At 41.5% G+C, this 19102-nt stretch overlaps 1 protein-coding gene across 22 annotated transcripts in view; it reads right to left on the bottom strand.

Annotated features, from left to right (window-relative positions):
• The window catches only part of LOC144034722 (adhesion G protein-coupled receptor L3), a 116967-nt gene that overhangs the window by 40705 nt on the left and 57160 nt on the right, over positions 1-19102 (bottom strand). For 14 of the 22 annotated variants that reach the window (XM_077543690.1, XM_077543693.1, XM_077543699.1 and 11 more), the window contains 5 exons: positions 17578-17687; positions 14267-14280; positions 11947-12757; positions 2155-2502; positions 714-817 (listed from right to left, as the gene is read on the bottom strand). In XM_077543690.1, the coding sequence (XP_077399816.1) occupies positions 714-817; positions 2155-2502; positions 11947-12757; positions 14267-14280; positions 17578-17687 (1387 nt within the window). Of the gene's footprint in view, positions 1-713; positions 818-2154; positions 2503-11946; positions 12758-14265; positions 14281-17577; positions 17688-19102 lie in introns of all 22 variants that reach the window. The other 8 variants (XM_077543692.1, XM_077543711.1, XM_077543709.1 and 5 more) reach the window with 1 other exon arrangement.

Below are 19102 nucleotides of genomic sequence, written 5' to 3'. Positions count from 1 at the left end.
ATAGTGTTATGCTTTTATGAAAGTCATATACAAAAACGTCGCCACTTTGGGGAGGAAGCGGCTATAAGACCAATGGTGCTTCCATGCATTTTAAATTTACCGCCATCTGCATTGAGTGAACAGATTATGACGGAATGTAATCGGCTCTTTACTGGTAGCTGTTCTCATAGCAGAGCTCCACTCTCACTCTCCACATTTTTTTTTTAACAGTTTCTAGTTAGTTTTCCTTCTTTAGTAGAAATGCATTTCACCAAGGAAGTGGAATAGCTTTTTTCTCTTCTTTTTTTTTCTTCAAAAATATAGTCCAATACTTTTAGTGTTTTTTTAGATATGTTAGTAATATTTGGAGCGTCTCTAAATAGTCTGGGCAAATGTACCTAATGTTTTGACTTGATTCACTCACATAAGTAATCCCTGCCGTAATTCATTCAATGCTGATAATTGAGATTTTGCTCACTCTGACATGGATAGTCTTCTTGCGAGTTTTTTTGTTTGTTTTTTTACAACCAAACTGTTTATAAGAAGCTCAAGTGCCCACACACAAGCACATCCCTTGACATCCCTGCAGCTAATCAATAACATTAATTGACCAATTAAGACCAGACAAAGGAGAAAAAGCCAGAAAATCTAAGGTCCTCGGAGTATCTTTGATTTGCATTGTGCTTTGCTTCTTTCTTAAACGGGGCCAACAGGACTTGAGTGTGTTTGGATACCTTGTGGCTGATGATGTTGACCCAGGGGGAGGTGCAGTTGGTGAAGTCGGGCCCCTGAGGGTCCCAGTAGCCCTCGGGACCCACGCACGAGTAGGAGGCCACGCCTGAGAGAGTAGGAATAACAAGACACTCATCAAAACCAGGCGCTCGAGATGAGAGATTTTGGAGTGCAGGAGAGAAAGAGAAGAGAACAAAAATAATGGAAAGAAGAAAAATAGAAAGACAAGAAGAAGCAAATGATTACAAGAGAAAATGAAACCATAAGGAAAGGAAAGTCAAAAGAAAAAGGCGAGCACATTCAAAAAGGGAAAGAGCATGAAAAATAGAGAAAAATACGAAAAATACGAAAAATACGAAAAATACGAAAAAGCAAAAATAAGCAAACAAGAAACAAAGAAATAAAGACTTGAAAAGAGCCACGAAAAGGACTGAGAGCAGCAAAAGGAAAAACAAATAAATGCCTAGCCATAATCCTGTTTACAAAAAGAAGTCAAAAGGACAGAAAAAGAAAAAAAACTAAGGAAGAAAAGAGAAAACAACACAAAATAAAAAGTGAGGCGATAAAGAGAAGAAAAAAAAAAACAATGGTCAAGGTACAAGATTTTTTTTTAAAAATGACAAAAAAAAGAACCAGGAACTAGTCGTGTTAATGCCTCACCATTGTCAATGCTTTCTATGATCAATGAATTCAAATAGAGGAGAGAAAGAAGAAGAAGAAGAAAGCAAAGCGAGTCGAGTCTTATGACATCAGCGTGTCCTTGTTCGTACTTGGCCGCTCGAGGCTCGGCTGCTCGGCTCAGACGAGGCGCACTAACGCATCCATTTTGATTGACATATAATTTCCTTCCCCTGTCCACCTTGGGCAGACTTATGTTTGATGGCTTCATGAGATAAGGTTCGGGAAAGGGGGGGGAGCGACACCTCACCATGAAAGTTAGCCGTCTCGAGAAAAACTTGCAGCGGCCCAAATTGGCCTTGGATCTTTTCTTAGCATGATTGTGGCATTCCCATTTTTGGGGATCCACGTCTTGACCAAGGTTGAGATGTCTGGTGGCTGGCTAGCTGGCTAGTTCGCTAGCATTTTGCTAATGTTTATCGTGAACTATATTGCCTTACCTCAACAAGGAAATGCATAATATGGCATGACTAGGAAAACAATCGTCCACATGAAATTTGCTGACTAGCCAGCTAACTCGCTAAAATTTTAATGAACGAACAATTTTCTTGACTGAACTCACCGCATCTGTGAGCTAACCAGCAAAAATGTCCCACAATCTAGACTTGTTCTTGAAATACAATGTATTATTTGAACTAAGTGTTCAAGTCCCAGAAAGTCTCCTTACCTATGCTGCGGCATCTGCTAGTTAGCTTTTGTTTCGGTAGAGGTCATATAATATATTTGAAAAATAGATAAACATAATTATATAAAAATAGACATTACCTATGGTGCCAGGAGGACAGGGCATCTTGGCGACTACTCCCTGCCCGGTCTTGGGCCAAGAGATGTCCAACATGACCAGAGGACTACAGTACTCCGCCCTGACGTTGGGAAGCCTGGAAGAAGGTGGCGACCGTTCGTCATCGCCCGTGCCCAAGCGGCCCACCGGCGTCTGGGCCCTCGGGGGACCCGCCACACCCGTTGACGTGGTGGCTGTAGTAGTGGTGGTGGCCATTTTTGTGGTGCCCGGCCTGGCCGCTGTGAAGGTGGCTGTGGTGGTGGTGGGACGAGTGGTGGTCCTCGTGGTGGTGGTTGTCGTGTCCATGTAGACCATTATGGAGGATGAAGACTCTGGATAAAGATTGGGGGTCAAAATCATGTCAGGTAAACCAAACCACGAACATTAAATAGAGCCCACCATGACTGGGTTGGCTAACATATTAGATTTAGCAGATCTACCCTGTCAACAAATCCAAATAAATGGATTAAGCTTCAAATCTCAAAAGTCAGTACCTCTCATTCATGAATATATTTGGAAAACAGACACATACTAAGACTTTCCCTAGGAGTTCAGTGTTTATATTTGTGCATGTTTTGTCAAGAATAGATCCTTTTTAGAAAACATTGTAATATGCAGTGTGATGGCCTCAAACTGTAGTCGGTGACAGAAAACCTTCTTCCCAACTCATGAGATCTGGCCCTGAGCAGAAAACAGTCATTATATTGCTAAGCAAGCAAATGAATTTGCCACGGTGGCAATTGATATTGACATATGATCCAAACTGGTGGGCTTGCTGTGGAACCCTGCTGGTGTAGCTAACACACTTCCAGCTGTGTTGTTGAAACACATCTTGGGATGCTGCTATTTTGTGGTGCTCCAGACACGAGACCCCAATTTCCTGGATGTGGTGGCCACTCCAGGAGGTGCTGGCTAATGAGGATGTTTACCCGAGACGAGATGCCATCCTGGTAAACGCGCACGCGTGCAAGTGCTCACGCGATACAAACTCATTGAAATGCGTCTGGGGAAAAATGCAGTCGAGCTGATAATTGTTTTGATGATGTAATATTGTACTTTAACTCTTTGACTGACAAAAACGTTAAATAACGTTTAGTAAAATCCTATGGAGGAGTGCCAAAGACGTTAAAAGACGTTTGTTTCAAAACAGAGGTGAAACTAACCATTTTCTATTGTTGATTACTGAAAAACGGAATAAGGTAGAAACAAACTTATTTTTTCTGATGAAAGATGAGAGTCCAATCTTTCATTTGGTAGTATGTGTGTTTCCATAGTCCAAACACATAATTTTCTGTGGACCTTGAAAGATCAGTCAAAATGCTTAAATCGGCTGGCACCCACGGCATCCCTTTTCTGAAAACGTCTGGCAGTCAAAGAGATAATATCATTATTATTGTTAATTTGCATCAATTAAAGAATAGAACTGAGTAGCTTTGACACCTACGCTCTGGTATGCTGATGTCAATGCTAACACATAATGGAAAACACCTTAGTTAAGCTAACGAGTAGCATGTAGCTAACGAGTAGCATGTAGCTAACGAGTAGCATGTAGCTAACGAGTAGCATGTAACATTTTTTTTGCCTACATATCTCTAGCAAAGACGTTTATAACAATGCCCCATCATTGCACAACCCGAGCAAACGTAAATGGAGCACGCAAACACAAAAAAAACCTATATTTACTTATTATACTTTGACAGTCCCACCCATCACAAGGACGTTAATAAAAAAACAAAAAACAAACATTTAACATCATTGACGACATCAGCGCGTAGATTCCACAAGCATCCATCTCGCCGGAGAGTGTGCCGCCAGCGCCGGCATCTCTGCAATAAGCCCATTATTCATGAATGGCCGTTGCGCATTTACATTTGAGGAGGAGTGATGACGACCTCAAACAGAGCGCATCCGGCTCTCGGTAAATAGCCGCGTCAATTTGGCCGTAATTGAAATGAGCCGGCAGCGCTCGCATACTGTAAATGGGTCATAGCCGAATTGGAGGACAGTGAAATAAAATTTTAATTAATCCATGCAAAAAATTTTTGAAAAATGCACTTGTTGTGTTAATTATAGTTGTCTTGAGACAAAATGTAACCGTAGCTGTAGAAAAAGTAAACTGCTAAATATTGTTTAAAATACCAAATACTAGTCGTGATTAATTATTTTCCCCTTTGTAGCTCCCTCTCGGTGACCAGCTGCTTACATGTCAAATAGAACATAAAATGGGCTTTAAATCTTTTTTTTTTTTCGGGAGTTGGGGAATAGTATTTTCTTTATATTGTATGTCATCCCTGAATATGTTGAAAAATGGTCTCATTACAGATGTATTTTAATTTTCAAGTATGTGACTCTCATCGGCATACAAGCAGCCCCGTTACCAAAACCTCTTTAGTCTTATGGAGCATAAGTGTCAAACTCAAGGCCCAGGGGCCAGATTCGGCCCACCACCTGATTTGATATGGCCTGCAAAGGCAAACCAAAATGACCAGTGTAAAAGTGCCTTCACCTTTGCTAAAATTGAGATATTGCAAAAAAAAATAAAAAAATGTTACCAATCACCCTTTTAAAATAACTGAAAAACAAGCATATATATATATATATTAGTGCTGTCAAAGTAAAAAAAAAAATATATATATATATCGCATTAATCAAGAATTAACGCAGATTAATTTAATTTAAAATTAATATTAATTTTGACCATAGATTATCCTTTAGCGTGACAGGGGATGGCTATGTTAAGGTAGCACAGGTTGTGTTTGAGCAATAAACATAATTACATGCATTAAAGTGAAGCATTTAATAAATGTTTGCGTATGGAATTTAGAACATTTGTTCATGTTTGTGTTCATGGGGTCATTTTTTCCCCATTTTAAATTATGCAAGTAATTCATTGATTAGAAAAAGAGGAGGATGAGCGTGTGCAGTGGATCAAAAAAACGTTGAAGACGTCCTCATAACATTAAAAGTCATAAGGATTAACACATAACCGGTGCTCTTCAAAGTTGTCGGGAAAAAAATATTCATTAAAAAAAAAGCCTTTTTTATTAAGTGATTAATCGTGACTAATCAAAATTCTCAGATCTGATTGAAAAAATTAATAATTTGACAGCTCTAATATATATATATATATATATATATGCTTGTTTTATATATATATGTAAATAAACAAAGTTTATTTAGTTGCAAAATCCTGGCGGAAGGTCAGTGAAGGCAACAGTGCCGATAAGCTGGAGGTGTGCACATGAGCTGTTTGGGATAAGGGAATTTAAGTATTGAAGCCGATGCAGGATGGACAGATTGTATCATTAAAAAAATATATGCATAAAATGGGGAAAAAAAGCCAGACATATGATGCAGGACTCACCAAAGAACATTTTAAATGATATATATCACTATTGTGGAGTTATAGCACAGGGAAGGCATTCCAAAAAGTCACACAAGTGGGAATTTTTCATAGACTTGACAAAATAAGTTTGACCAGCATCAAGTTGGATAAAAAGGCTCCACATGCTGTCTAATTGTGTCACTGACAAACCTCTGATCAATTCTACTTTACTTTAATGGCAACATTTACAAGAACAATAATTAAAAAAAACACACACACAAATAAACGAGCTTCATAGCTCGCCCCCACACGGAGCTTTTGCGCTTCATTTCAAAGCGAGCTAATTAGCCCCGTCGCTCGCTATCCCAAGGCCCTTGGCTCCCGCAATTAGATAAGCCGGCTCCAGGAGGAGGAGGAGGCATCACCAAACGAATCCGCTATGTGAGACTCGTGGAAAGTTTTTCACAGATCAAACGAGGCCCGAAAAGGGCTTTCGGGGGTAGCGAGGAATTAGACGTGGAAAGTGACTCTTTCCAGCCTTGTGCTGAACCCAATTACCTCCTCATTTGAGTAGTTCAACCTTTATGCATAGTTGCACCTGCAATCGGGCACTTTCAAACACATCGCAGAAGATTGGATAGTCGATGTGTGATGTCATCCATTAACCTTTTTTTTTTATTTACTTAATTCGCTTCCTCTGTTTAACGTCTGCTTAATGGGATCTCAGCTTGTATTTTTTACTTGGAGTGCACTTCACGTTAGAATAGCTGGGGTCACAGTGGTATAAAATCCATCATGCAGTTTCCCTTGGACATTTTTAAGAAACTCTTGAAGCGCCATCTGTTCACCAAAGCATATATTTGGGAAGCAGCAACACACGCACGCACACCCACATTTTTAATAACCACCTGAAAATCTGTTAAGCATCCTTTGCGCCCATGAAAGGTGTGACATCAAATTTGACACCTGTTGATATTTGACAGCAATATTCATGTTATTCATTCACGGTGAAATCTACACTGAGGGTATTCTGGGCCATCCGTGGTGGTTTTTTTTTTTTAAGGCTAGCTGTGTCAAATTGTCCAGGTTTATTGACAGCAACTTTTGCGTTATGTAAAATAACCCCCCTTTTCATGACTTTTTGTTTTGTTTTCATAAGCCAGTTTTTTTTGTAGCATACAGTCAGCCCTGATTTTTTTGTTGTACGTACCTACACTCTAAAAACAGTTAGGTCAAAAATAACACAATTATGGGTAAAAAATGGGTCAACCCTTACTTGGGTCGATTTGACCCAACTTTAAGTCAAGAAATGGGTCTTTCAGCGTAAAACAACCCCTAAATATTGGTCAGATCCTTTACTTGGGTCAAAAAATTGGGTCATTTGTTTTAAACAACCCTGAAAATTGGGTCAAATTGACCCATAAAGTGGATGGGTCCATTTTTTACCCATAAGTGGTTACTTTTGACCCAACTGTTTTTAGAGTGTAATTTTTCACTATACTGTATTATGTGATTTTCTTTTCTCCACTGATTAATGTTACTGAAGACTCGCATAGCAATAAGCGCGAGTCAGGAGGAAATAGTGCTTAAAATGCAGAGAATGTCCAAAGTTTGGGATGATTTGACATTTAAAAACAGGAGATAAACTGCACAGCAGACATGACTGACATATTTTTAAGAGGAGGTTCAAGACACACTGTTTTAGTTTGGCTTTTAAGTGTTCTTTTGCTCTTTTAATTTATTAATCTTACTGTATTTTAGTTTTTGGCTCCTTTTATGGTATTGACTCTGAGCCAACACAATTACATAAACATTGTGAGCTAACTAAACTCATTTGCTCCCAAATACGTATGAGAACGTTCTATTTTAAATATTGCCATGGTCCCAAAAAAGTATTGGAACGTTTTTGTTTTTTTTTTTAATGCTACAGAAGGCTTTGATAAAGCCGCTGACCTGAAGAGGTCCCCTAAAGCATTAGTAATTATTACAAAAAACGGCCAGCAGGTGCCAGCAGAGTATAAGAGATCAAAGATTGCAAAAAGCTCTTTTCCCCAGTGTTTTGAACAGGTTTCTGAATAATGATGAACCTTAGCTATATTCTAATGCTAATTGCTGCGAAACAGAAACAGATAGAAATATATATTTTTTCTTGATAAAAGAAGAGACTTTCTTTTGGTAGGTTCCATGTTTTTATAGCAATTGAACAGAATATTCCGTGGGCCTTGCAAAATCTGTCCAAATCCCGTAAAACAGCTGGGAGCGAAGGGGAAAGCTTCAGTGAAAATGGCTGGGCGTGAATGAGTCACTGACTAACCTGAGCTAACAACAACGAACCCTATACTCTCTTGTATTGCCTCCCACGTCAAATGCAGGACCCACATTTTAAAGCCACACACTTTCAAAGTCACAGATACTACAGTATAATACCTAGCCAAAATAATACCTGCACCTCACATGCATATTCTGTATTGGTAGCACACAAAACTAATTTGCATGCAATTACATACTTAAATAATCGAAGCTAAAATATTCGATAGCCGAAGCCCGAAAAGGAAGTGTTCATAAGAAGGTGGGAAACGTTAATTAGAGAGTGGGGAGGGTCCTAAAGTAAAAAAATAAAATAAAATTGTACCGTATTACGTCTGCAGGCAAGATCAGTCAAAATGCAGCAAAGATGTCACGGCGTGGTTGGTGGATCACTGCGCAGCACCCAATCAGATTGCCCTGACGTCATCCGTCAAGCGTTTAAATTATTGTTATTATTTCATTGTGTTGTTATCCATTAGTTACTATGGAGGCGGCGGTTCAATTATGCAGCCAGACATCCGGTAATGCTCCGATATCATCTAACATGATGAGCGCCATAATGGAGGGGAGCCATGCATTGTTTGCCAATTAATTTCTCATTCCCGAGCTCTCGTCCCGGGACTTGAGAGGGCATTTAATGGAGGTCAGGCGGCGAGGGGGAGAAGAGCGAGCAGCAGGCGCACTAGCATGACAAATCGTAGACATTCCTAGATACCCTACCGTCTTCTAATAAGAGGGCCTTTAAAATATACATTTTGGTTTCTATGCCATCAGATCAAATGGGTTTTACATTCAAAGCATCTATTATCTAGGGCATGGTGTTTATTAATCTATTTCCTCATATAGTGGTCAGGGCTGTTTATTTACGCAAAACAAGGAGGGCTAAACTTCTACTATACTATTAATTTCAGTATGTCCATGTAGAGTGGCCGGGGTGGTTTATTTATTCAACTGCAGGTGGGACTATACCTTTATTAGGGGCAAGGTGTCAATTAAATGTGATGACTTTATATAGAGAAATATTTAAACACTACAAAAAATATTTTTTTATATTGAATATAGTATCAGTATTATACGCTTTCATATGTATTTACTGCAGTTGAGCACAAGGCGTTTAGTAAGGGCAAGGCATTAAAATGAGTAGCCTACATCACTAAGCCTCAACATGAAACGAGTGGCCTCCACTGGCTTAAGTGACTTAAACTAGCGCTCTCTTAATGCTGCACGGTCAAGGAAAAAAAAAAAAAACGTAGCCACGTGGGTGGGCACGAGGGCGTCCTTGAGGGTCTTTAACGACGGAACCCGCCGGACAACATCAGAGCACTTGAGCCGCGTGCTTGCCAAGCCTCGCGTTTATCGCTTAGACGCTCTTAATCAGTTTAGTGGGCGCCCGAGCCAAAACATGGAGTGTTTCGGGCACGCTTTCCCCTCCAAGAGCCTGCGGGGCGCGGCGTCTGGCGTGAGGCCGCTGCCAGATGGTAACATGTGGCAAACGGACAAAAAAGGCCAGGCAGTGAATGAATCTCTGACACGGACTGTGTGCGAACATCTTGGACCCACACACTGGGTCGCATATTGCTCTAACAGCTTTGGGATTCATTTAGAAATAAACCAAGAGCTCCCAAAATGGACTCGATTTGTTCATGATGACCGTCGTCTTATGCAATAGATATGTAAAGAGTAGAAAAGACTAAAAATAGTCCAAGTGTACGTGTCATGTTATTAATGCGATCACGCTTCCCACCAATTATTAACTCATTCACTCGCAACCATTTTCACTGAAGCAATCCCCTACCAAAAGAAAGATAAATGTCTCATCTTTCATCAGGAAAAAAAGTATATTTATATCTGTTTTGCAACAATTATCATTAGAATATAGCTAAGTTTAAAACATTGCGGAAAATAGCTTTTTTGCAACATGCCCTGGTTGATCTCATATACTCTGCTGCCACCTGCTGGCCGTTTTTGTAACAACTACAATTTCTTTAAACTTTCTCTTCAGTTCATAGACTGCATCAAAGCCTTCTGTCTGCTCTAGCATAAAAAAAAAAACATGAGTTAATATTAACCACAACAAAGCGCAGGCCGTTATCAGATTATGCAGGTATGATAACTGTTAGCAAAAATCTAGCATTTCACCGTAACACAGCATTGCGTTAGTCCTCAAAAATGAAGTCACTTTCCATGCTCACATGGGGATGAAAATAAGTCAAGCTATTTTACTGAATTGATATTAGAACCATTAAATCAATATCACATTGAATCAAACCAAAGCCAAACTAATCAAAATTGAACTGAATCGCAACAGAATCTAGTCGTGAAGTTCCTAACAATACTCAGCCCTACTTTGCACAATAGATGGACAACTAGCAAAAAGAGTCCAAAGTCCCCACAAAAAGTACATTATATGCTTGGTGGAGATGGACGAGTACAGGTAGCAGGTATCGGTATCGGTATCGGGCCAATGGCAGGCTTTATTTCAGTCGGTAGTTGCGCCAAAATTGAGAAAGTTGCAAAAATGCAGTTCTGTATAATAAAGTGGTGGCTTTTTCCCCCTCCCATGAATCCCAGCAGATTAAAAAGCATACATTTATAGTGTGCTAAATAACTGGCTGCTGTAAAAATATTACACTGAACCAATAAAAGTCAGTAAAAGCTATAATATGTGAAAGACGAGGACAGAGGGAAACAATAAAATAACAAAATAAATAAAAGGTTTTTGTTACTGCTCTTTAACGACTCTGCTCAAGTAACTTCATAATGCATTTTTCTTGCCCTTGCATATTTACTACATAATACATTTCCTTGATGCGCAATGAATTGTTTCTGCACACACGCTATTTCCCACACGGGAAAAAAAACTGCTATGATGGATTAATTGTCATGTCTAAAGGTTAGGGAGTATCTTTACTGAATATAACCAGTTCTGTCTATGGAGAAAGGGATTCAGCTTTGGGTGAAGTTGGGGGCTCGGGTTAGGTGGGTTTTGTTGTGGGTTTAGTAATGGCGTATACCGACTAAATAATATGTTCCACTTTGTTCTCTGCAAGAAAATGATACGTTTGCATCGTCAGGAAGATGATCAAACAGCTGCTTTATTACTCTGGAGGGCTTTTTTTTTTTTCATGTACTCTCCCATTTTTTTTGTTACCCCCGCATTTCAATTTGCGCTCCATCTGTCCACTAGCACTGACGCTTTACTACCGCTATTCATGCCGCTTGTCTGGAGGGCCGCCGATTTTGCACAGCAACTCGTACCCAATAAAAAGGAGAAACACACAAGCTCCCTCTTATTAAGCACAACAAATTATATTATGGCTGGCTGTGCGTCGGCCAAAGCAAACGCCCTGTTAGCGCGGTCATGGAATATATGAATTGATTACCGCAGCAGGACGCCGAGCATCAGGGGGAGGAAAAAAAATATTTTGGATGCGGCTGGGAAGCAGCAGGCAGCAGCTTCACAGCGAAATGACCGAGGAGTGGAGGATATTTAAAAAAGACCTACTGTTCTGTTTACGAGCAACTCATTCAAGATAGTGTTTTTGTGCATGGAGGAGATGCCAATGTGCCAATTACATCATTTGAATACTAACAATGGCATCCATGCAGGGTTTTTGAAACGGGAAAACAGGTACGGTGTGGTTTCTGTTCACACAAAAAAAGCCACTTAAACAAGAATTACAATCAACTCGAGATCATTTTAGGTTCTTGTATAGGATTTTAAAAAGTCTACATCTTAACCTCAAGGTTAGAGTTTCAGTGTTACTGGTTCGCCAGGGTGACATTTAGGGTTAGGGGTTCCTAATACTTAGCCACGGCCAGTCTCAGGCCCTGATGAAACATTGGTGGGTTTTGTTAGGTGTAAAAACGGCACCAAACAAATGATGCAAGTAACCCCTGATGGGACAAGCCGAAAATCTTTACAAAAGTTATTTATTTTTATCTTTACAGTGGTATTGTTCACACAAAGCTGCTCAACCTGAATCTGAACTCTGTTGCAAGCCAAAACAGCAGCACTGGGTGAAGCATTCAAACAGTCCTGGAAATGACTTCAAGTGTGGAGAGTCGCTGCACAATATTGATTCCAAACTTTAGCGCTATTTGCTTGACCTACATTGTGCTAGAAAATGAAAAGTCGACTTACCGAGTCGGTTGTCCAGCACGCCGAAGTCAAGGGAGTACTTGACCACGTGGTAATTGTTCCAAACGTAAAGAAGATTGTCTCTGGGGTTATAATCCACGGCAGCGATGTACTGATACGAGTTGGGAAACGGGATATCAAGGAAGCCGTCTTTGCTCAGCTCCGTGTTGTAGATATAGTCGATCTTGTTCCCCGTGGCCTCGTTGTCGTCGTCCTCGTACACCGACTTGACGACGTAGAGGACCCCGCAGATCATGAAGGCGTTGGACGCCGAACGCTTGTCGTACGCCGTGTCCCACGTGCCCTCTACGCGCAACGTGTACGGGTTGAGCTGGCTTATGACCATGCGGCCGTTGTTCTGCTCGGTGGCATAGATCACCCACAGGCCGTTCTCGTCCACCGCCAGGTCAATGTCGGATTTCCCGCCCCAGCGGTACGGCGAGGTGTCGTGGTAGTTGGCGTTGGCGATGATGGCCTCGCCGCTCTTGATGCGAGTCCGCAGGTCGAATTTGACGATGTTGCGCGTGCGCTCTTTGTTGAAGAAAAGTGCGCCGTCGTACACCACGAAGCCCGTGCCGTCCACGCGGTGCGGGAGCTTATAGGTTGTCGTCGGCCTGCCGGCGACAAAGTCCTCCTTGGAGGAGTATTCGGTCAATGTGTCTGTGCGGTAAGGCGTCCAGGGCATGTAGTAGATCTTATCAGAGGCTTGGAGGGGGTCCTTGCACCATGCTCCGGACTGGTGGTCCGATTCGAAGAGGTGTTCGCTCTGGTATACCCTGCGTAGAAGCCCTGGGCACAGGAATACTGAGGAGCCAAAATAGGGGAAAAACAAGAACAGAGTTACATTGGCAGGTAACGGTAGCGGGATCATCCATTCACCCAACTGTTCGTCCATTTTCTATAGCGAACTTTTGGGCTTCAAGGAAGATTGTGACTGATTGTGTAAGGCACACAGAATATTGAGTTCTATTGCTATAAAACGTTGGAAATAAAGATTAGAGTCATTTTTATTTTATTTTATGTCTATCTGTTTCCATTTTAGCATTAGAATATAGCTAAGTTTCATCATTGTTCACAAATGTGTTTAAAACTCTGGGGGAAAGAGCTTTTTGCAACATGGCCCTGGTTGATCTCTTATATTCTGCTGCCACCTGCTGGCCGTTTTTGTAATAACTACCAATGCTTCAACCATTCTCTTCAGTTCAGAGGCTGCATCAAAGCCTTCTATATGCTCTAGCATGAAAAAAAAAAACATACAAAACATATAAATATGTCTTTGGGAGTATGATCATATTTAAAATAGAACATATTTATACGTTTTTGGGAGCAAATTAGTTAAGTACCCTTCATAATTCTGACACCAAGTAAACATAACTACCATGTGCACCAATGGATCAATGGTTCTGGGTTCCAATCTTAGCTTTGGTGTGTCTGAAATCAACTTTGAATGTATAAACTGTAATTCAGCACTGGCGGTTGGACAAAATCCGGGGTGATTCCGTAAACAGAGATCCCGTTTGCTAAAGATATTTAGGATCCAAGTATTTGTTTTTCGCCATGATGCTTACATCATTTTGATCGCTTTCCCATACTGCAAAACAAATGTACTCAGATGAACTTTGGTATGCGTTTTGATCAGTTACCCAAGCCCAAAAAGAAACATCAAGTCTGCAATTTTGCTTTGGAGCCGCCATCTTAGGTTCCATTTTTGCCATTTCCAGGTGTCTAACTTGCACAAAACAATTCCTTGGATGCCCATAGCGTTATTAAATTTGACACAATCGAGGCTGCTTCGCAAAGAAAAAGGCGAGGGCCCTTTAAGAAAAAACCCCATTGCAAGACAAATCTGGAACAATAGTGTGCAATGATGCCATTTATAGGAATCTTGTTTACTCGCTATGCACTCCTTTAAAGCCGTTTCTGCTGATAAGGTATGAATATGGCGACTATGATCTGTCTCCTCTATTGATTAGCGAGTCCCTGAAGGTTATAGCCATCATCATGTTAGGGCTATAATCAAAAAATGCTGACAGTTTATTGGACAAGCTATTGATCACCCTTATATAGCTGTAGCTTTAATAGTATGCAGCTGATAAGGCTGAGCTCGGGTAAGCAGAAGGGGGATTCACCCCCCCCCTGAATGGCATTTTTTAATGCACACCAATGACACCTAATGAAAGCCCAAATATGTAATAACATAAAAATAAATACATTACATAAAATAGGGTGAAACCCATCACCATCAAATCACTAAATGCACCCAGAAGGGAAAATATGTGGGGGGGGGGGGGGGGGGGAAGACAATTGTTGGCATTTAGTTACCTTTTTGCTCCACTTCTACATGTCGGCATGAAAGGAGAAAGAAAGAAAAAAAAGACAAGAATAAAAATTAATGAAGTGTTCATCAAGAGTCATCCAGAAAAAAGCACATTGTTCTAGCGGAAGTAATGGACAAAAAAAAACAAAAAAAAAGTCATTTCACGCCATTTGCTCACATTTTCATTTTGTGGAAATAGAAATGAAATATTGAACAGTCTAGTTTTGAGGAGGTCAAATTAAGTGCATTGGAAGTTCATATATGGCATTTGGTTTCATTCAACATTTGGAGAGCGATAATACATCCAGTTCACATTACAACTTGTTAACTTCCTCTATGTGCCATCGACTTCCTGCTTGAGATACGAAAACGGGCCCGAGAGCGCCGACACCGTCGCCTTCGCAGTACAGATTTCTGGGTGAATAATTAACGCTTGCCAATTTCACACCCATGACGGCGAAGGCGTCAGAGCGGCATCATTAGCGGCTAATAGAGATTCATGGCGGGAACGGTGGCCATATTTCTTTTCTCTAAAACGAAGAGTGGCGAAGGCCTTAACGCCGTCCCATCAGCTTTTTAATTAATGATGCCGATTACGGCGCTTTGAATAGCATGTGCCTAAGGATGAGGACGATGCCATTCACGCTGGATTTTCATCTTGATCTCAGTGGTCTTTTTATTCTTTCAGCCCCTCTTCTGCTTTTCTTTGTACATTGCTCTAGCATTTTCTCAATGGCTCTACTCTGTCGCTATCTTATAACCTTGACAATGCAGGATGCCGTTCTGACGATTTGGCACCCGCCCAGCCCTGGAACGCATGCTGGGCCCGACGACAGCGGGAAGCAAAACCAAGGGCAGGCCAAATTTAAAAATAATGGCAAAAGAAAAACAGAAACTCATTCCAAATGTTTCAGTGGGTGGATGCAAATTCTCCTGTTGTCTTCCAAAGATGAGAAAAGAGTTAAAAATGGTTGCAAAATCTCCTCAAATGTATTGGAATCAGTTTGCGGTATATTTCAGCTATTAATATCAGCAAATATAAAATGACTGCACTCGTCGCACAAGAAAAGCAACACAAGTTGAAGCAGAGAAAAGATGAGTCTTCACACGGAACGAAAAAGCATATTTCCGACGTGTTTGTTTTCCAAATGCAAGAAAAAAGTGACAAATAAGCAAAGAAAAAGGCCACCTGTGTCCCCTCCTGTGTCACACACAACTGCGCATTTGGCGAAGGTGTGACTACCGGATCACGGGCTGAGCAAATCCTGCCGCATTAGGACCCCCGGCTGCATTGCAAGCGGCCGCCATGTGCGGGGAAATCAATTTTGTGCTTTCACCTGCCAGCACAGAAGGCCAGCGATTGGTAGCAGGTGCCGCCTGCCCCGTGCCAAACCACTCTGCGCTGGAGAGAACCACGAACCGCTAGCTGTCTTACCATTCATATTTTTATTATTAACAAAATGGATTAAAACTCATTAGTTGGAAATAAGAGTCAGACAAAAAGTAGGAAACCCGAATGTGTGATTTTTACACGTCGGACTTCTGACTCCCGTTTGTGACATGAGCGGGATGGAAGCGGCTATGCGGGGGATTGTTATATTCTCCTTATTAGCAATAAACAGCAGGGGGGCTTGGGGGAACTTGTGCTTTTTGAGTGACAAGCAGTAGAAGTTCTCCTTATGTTACCTTTTCTTGTGAGCTGCCTGCCTTGCCTGTTTCTGAAATTGCAAAACTAAAGCCGATAGAGTCTCTTACATCAGCCTGAACTGGAGGACTCATCAAAACCAGAGAAGATGCAAAAAGTGAAGCACAAAAGAACAAAGAACAATTCTTTGTTTTAAAATGTATTTTAAGATCTTCCTCGAACAAAATTTTCTCTATGCAGTACCTTCACTTCCTATTTGAAACTTTCCCCATTGAAATGAATGGAAATACCGTTAAAATAGCAAAATTAGCACAAATTGCTAGGTTAGCTTCAAATTTTAAGATTCACATTAGGCTGGCATTGTAGAAGTGGGACTATTCTCATAATGCTTTGCAAAGTCTACACACGCACTTGAGGCTACTTCTCTACTAACATAGTACCTTTGAAGAAGTCAGACATTTGGGCGCCATCTTTGGACCATACAAATAAAGCACAAAAAAGGCGGGGATCTCGGAAGATCTCCAATTCTGACTTCAGAGGCTTTTGAAACTGTTTTGTAGCCAATAGTTGTGTTTGCGTATGGTGACTGATGAATCTGTAGGGTCTATTGTACTCCCCAAAACAAGGACAGAAGCAAAAGTAACCAACTTCCCGGGGTAGCAATGGAGTAAACGCATTTAAAGGCAATAGCTAATATGAACAAGAAAGCTAACAAATCCACAGCGGAGTCAGGTTGCTAAAGGCCGACGTTTTCCTTCTGAGGCGTGTTAGCGGATTTGAAGGCCCACTGAGGAGATGTAAGAACTTCATTACGGCTGAGCGAGAACACTGAAGAGGTCACCCGCAGAAGTGTTGACCTCTTCCAGGGCTCGGCCTTCGGGAGGAGTAGCTCCAACTAAAGTTAAGCTTTTTAATAAGGCTCGAGGAGAATAGACGGGGGAAGTCAATGTGAGAGGGGCGGACAGATGTCGTCCGCCGGACATGTTTATGAGGCTTCGTAAAGGGTGGTCACATCACTTCAGCCTGACGGGAGCCTTACTAATCTGGAAAGTGCACTGGGGAGGCAGTACACAACCTGCACGGGTTCAAATAAAAAGCACACAGCTCCAATAGTAAATCAGTGGATCATTTTTGCTGGTTCGGAATGGTAGCTGAGATGAAAACGTGACTAACGGCACTTGCGGCAGTAATTGTCGCGTTCCAACGTCGCACTTCCAATCCCGTATTAAAGCAGTCAGTAATTGACCTTGCACCACATCTGACCTTGGACAACCTTTGACTGTAGAACACACTGCGAAAGAGATCAGTGAGGGAGCTTGGCTTGCCCCATCCATGTCTCTGTTATGCTAAAGGTCACGCTAACTGGAATTTCATTTGTCTACGCCAAACTGATTCAACTGCAGTAGTATTTTATATGTACAACAGTTCCAAATGACTGTTTTTTGTGTGTTTACATTTTTGACCAAGAAGATATCCAGAGGGTGTGAAAATCCATCAACAGATTATGTTGCAAATGTTCTGATATCAGCAAGTAAAGAAGCAAAACTTAAGTAGAAAAAAAAACATGTCATATCAGTGGGTAAACGTTTCTGGTTTCACGGTGATAATATACAATGTCATAGCACGGTCATTAATACTTCCTGTTGTGGAGAGGAAATGAGAGAATACATACTGTATGGTACACATTCATATTGGACTTCCAGATATTTATAAGTTCCGGGGCAGGGGTCTGGAAATACGTCTGGTCCGGCCACCACGGCGCACTGTGTCCGGTTATTACATCTGAAACACACAACAAGGTTGCACATTAATAACATTGATAACAACCAGATAAGTTTCAATTCAGATGATTAGGTATGAAAAGGAGTTCATGCTTCAAATTGTCGTATTATAATCGTATTACCGCCCCTGCCTGAATAAAAAAAAATGGTACGCTTTTGTTAATCAATGGCAGGGATTCTGGAATCAAAATGGTGTCAGACTTCTTGCTTTTATGTTGCACACGTTAGCATTTGTATAATTGAGAGCTCCTTGTCTTTTGCAGGTTGACAATAATTCACCGCCTTCTACCGAGCAGGAACAAGATTGCTTCTGTTTGTATCAATGCTCCGAGATCGGCCTCCTTCAAATCTATACTCGTTTGCAGCCCATGATTATCTTGCAACATACAGAACGGTATTTATTTCCCCTCCAAGTGATGTGACGGCCGCTTGCGAAGGTCAAGGAGGAGGTCTGACACAATGATTCATACCGCACAATTAAAAGATTCTCGACACCTTAATTAACATTGATTGGCTGCCCGCTAATCAATCGAACCGATGAGAGACGTGCAAAAAGAAAGGTGGGGGGTGAGGAAGCCCATCTAATTTCAAGCCAGTAATGAGATATGGTCGGTCAAGTGTCTCGCTTTATGGGGCCATGAACCGAAGCTGGAACCCCCCCCCCGGCCCCACCTCGAGTCCATCCCCAGAAGAGTTCATTCCCGTGCAGTAAATGCCCGTTGGCGTCAAGTAGACAAGGGCTTAAGAAGATTGTGAGTGAGAGACAATTAGAGTTCATGGTTGCCTCACAGCCCATTTGGGCTGGAGTGGACTCCAGTTAGACCTTTGACAAAATACGCGGAGCGATTGAAAGCCGAGGGCCAGAGAGCTCAGCAGATCATGGCGGGGATGTCATGTACGCATTTTCTCCTTGTTGTTAAGCTGGGACCAAATGCAATCACGGTTTGTAATAAATTCCTCTTGAGGGATTAAATAACATCATGTGTATCCGATGGGATGATTGCGCACTTTAATCCAGAAGCCTTCATCTTGACCTACATGCACAATCCCCTTTATCGCCGCTGCGTAAAGGTCTGCTTTCTCTATGGCTTTAGTTCCCAAATGTGTTCACAAATGTGAGACAAGACGAGGGCAAACCCTTAAAGAGCCCCCTTTAGCCTTCAGCATCAAATTAACTTCATTTTTGATTGACCCTTTAGAAGGAACCCTTGTGGTGCATGACAAGACATCAGTTTCTCATCCTCAATGCAGTAACTTGGCTTTTTGGACCGCTCGCTCAAAAACAAGGACCGCCGCCATTGCTTGACGTCAGATGGCGTTAGCTCCGGATTACATGGCCATCTTGAATATCCCCCCCAGGTTTTGGCCACAGTCCATCCCTTTTGACTAGCTTCCCCACCCCTTCCTATTCTGTCG

The sequence above is a fragment of the Vanacampus margaritifer genome, chromosome 15 (genome assembly GCF_051991255.1).
Source record: "Vanacampus margaritifer isolate UIUO_Vmar chromosome 15, RoL_Vmar_1.0, whole genome shotgun sequence".
NCBI lineage: Eukaryota > Metazoa > Chordata > Actinopteri > Syngnathiformes > Syngnathidae > Vanacampus > Vanacampus margaritifer.
Note: the sequence above shows the minus strand (reverse complement) of the source record. Positions and strands in the feature narration are given on the sequence as shown.